Source organism: Sprattus sprattus, assembly GCF_963457725.1.
Source record: "Sprattus sprattus genome assembly, chromosome: 2".
Classification (NCBI taxonomy): domain Eukaryota; kingdom Metazoa; phylum Chordata; class Actinopteri; order Clupeiformes; family Clupeidae; genus Sprattus; species Sprattus sprattus.
This window is the reverse complement of record NC_137921.1, coordinates 9255609-9258108: the sequence shown is the minus strand read 5'-3', so window position 1 is coordinate 9258108 and position 2500 is coordinate 9255609. Positions and strand designations below refer to the sequence as shown.

The 2500-nt window shown below is 49.3% G+C and overlaps 1 protein-coding gene across 1 annotated transcript in view; it reads left to right on the top strand.

Annotated features, from left to right (window-relative positions):
• prdm16 (PR domain containing 16) overlaps nucleotides 1-2500 on the top strand; it is a gene marked incomplete at both ends in the record, with an annotated part of 279658 nt that overhangs the window by 242172 nt on the left and 34986 nt on the right. Inside the window, one exon of the mRNA XM_080831771.1 lies at nucleotides 447-584. Coding sequence (XP_080687897.1) covers nucleotides 447-584 — 138 coding nt within the window. The remainder of the gene's footprint in view (nucleotides 1-446; nucleotides 585-2500) is intronic.

Here is a 2500-nt window from a genome sequence, read left to right as displayed (position 1 = left end):
TCGCCTCACCCAAACAATACACACTTTCTTCATCTTCACACGTACACACACACAAACACACACACACACAGATCATTGGATTGGTGGTTGGGTTTAAGCCCTCTGAGGTGTTTAATGAGTGTTCTAACGTGCACGCTCATCTGTGTGTGTTCTAGGCTTTAAATGAGTGTTCTAAACGTGCACGCTCGTTTCTGTGTGTTCTAGGCATTTGATGAGTGTTCAAAGGTGATGCTTGTCTCTGTGTGTTCTAGGCTATTAATGAGTGTTCTAACGTGCACGCTCATCTGTGTGTGTTCTAGGCTTTAAATGAGCGTTCTAAACGTGCACGCTTGTTTCTCTGTGTGTTCTAGGCGTTTGATGAGTGTTCTAACATGCACGCTCATCTGTGTGTGTTCTAGACATTTGAAGAGTGTTCTAACGTGCGCGCTCGTCTGTGTGTGTTGCAGGTGGTGGACGATATGAGCACTATGAAGTTCTGTGTGGACTCAGAGCTGGACAGCAGCGGCAGCTGGCTGAAGTACGTGCGCACCGCCATCTGCTACGAGGACCAGAACCTCACCGTCTGCCAGCTCAACGGAGACCAGGTGAGATACGCATACCGGACGCATACACACACACACACACACACAAACACACACACACACACACACACACACACACACACACAGACACAACCACACACACATATCCACACACACGTATCCACACACACACACACACATACACCTATCCACACACACGTATCCACACACACACACACACACATACACGTATCCACACACACACACACACATACACCTATCCACACACACACACCTATCCACCTACACACAAGCACCCTCTGCTGAGCTTTGTTGTCAGGTTAATAATTCTCTCTTCTCCTCCCTCACTCCTCCTCTCTTTGTCATCTTCTCTCACTCCCTCTGTTTGCTCTGTCATTCCTGTTCATTTGTCATCACTCTATCATGATGACTCACTGTCTCATATGTGTTTCCCTCTTTCACACACACACACACACACACACACACACCTACACACACGCACACACACACACCTACACACACGCACACACACACACACACACACACACACACACACACACACACACACACACATACACACACACACTGACCTCCCTTCTTTCTGTTTCCCCTTTTGTTATCCTGCATTGGAGTGCTGAGTCCAAGCTTGTCTGAGTTCATTGGGTAGTGTACTTGTGTTTATAGCAGGACATGCACACACACACATGCGTGCATAGGCACACGCACACACACACTCGCACACACATACGCACACACACACGTACAAGCTTGTGTGAGTTCAGTGGTTATCATGTAGTGTTTATGGCAGTGAGTCATATGCTGGACATTGGTAGGTGTTTCTAATGTTCCCTCGCACTTCAGTTTCTCCAAGACTTCAGCAAGAATCTACACACACACAAGTCAGTTTCTCCAAGACTTCAACACGAATCTACACACACACACTCAGTTTCTCCGAGACTTCAGCACGAATCTACACACACTCACACACTCTCTCCAAGACTTCAGCACGAGTGTACACTCACACACTCAGTTTTTACCATGCGGAGGACATATTCAGTCAGCAGGAATAAAATGTAGCAGAAAGCTCACACTGCATGTGTGCGCACACACACACACACACACACATGCACAGCATTCCATCCCAAAACACACTGACACAAAGTACCTCTGGGATGGAATGCCGTATGTGTGTGTGTGTGTGTGTGTGTCAGTGTGTGTCAATGTGGGTTTGGTCGTCCACCCCAGAGCATCTTTTGTGTTTTGTGTGTGTGTGTGTGTCCCTCGTCCAGGTGACATTAGACTTGCGCTCCCTCGCTCTCTCCATCTATTAGGGAGAGAAAGAAAGGAATAGACCAGAGTCCTGCAGCACCTGCTGTTGTCAGGGGGACGCTGTGAAGGACCTGCTGCTGTCCTTAGAGAGGGAGAGAGGGAGATAGAGAGAGAGACACAGAGGGAGAGGTAGAGAGAGAGACACAGAGAGGGCGAGGTAGAGAGAGAGACACAGAGGGAGAGGTAGAGAGAGAGACACAGAGAGGGAGAGGTAGAGAGAGACACACAGAGAGGGAGAGGTAGAGAGAGAGACACAGAGGGAGAGGTAGAGAGAGAGACACAGAGAGGCAGAGGTAGAGAGAGACACACAGAGAGGGAGAGGTAGAGAGAGAGACACAGAGGGAGAGGTAGAGAGAGACACACAGAGGGAGAGGTAGAGAGAGACACACAGAGAGGGAGAGGTAGAGAGAGAGACACAGAGGGAGAGGTAGAGAGAGAGACACAGAGAGGGAGAGGTAGAGAGAGACACACAGAGAGGGAGAGGTAGAGAGAGAGACAGAGGGAGAGAGAGACAGAGGGAGAGAGAGACACAGAGGGAGAGGTAGAGAGAGAGACACAGAGAGGGAGAGGTAGAGAGAGACACACAGAGAGGGAGAGGTAGAGAGAGAGACAGAGGGAGAGAGAGACAC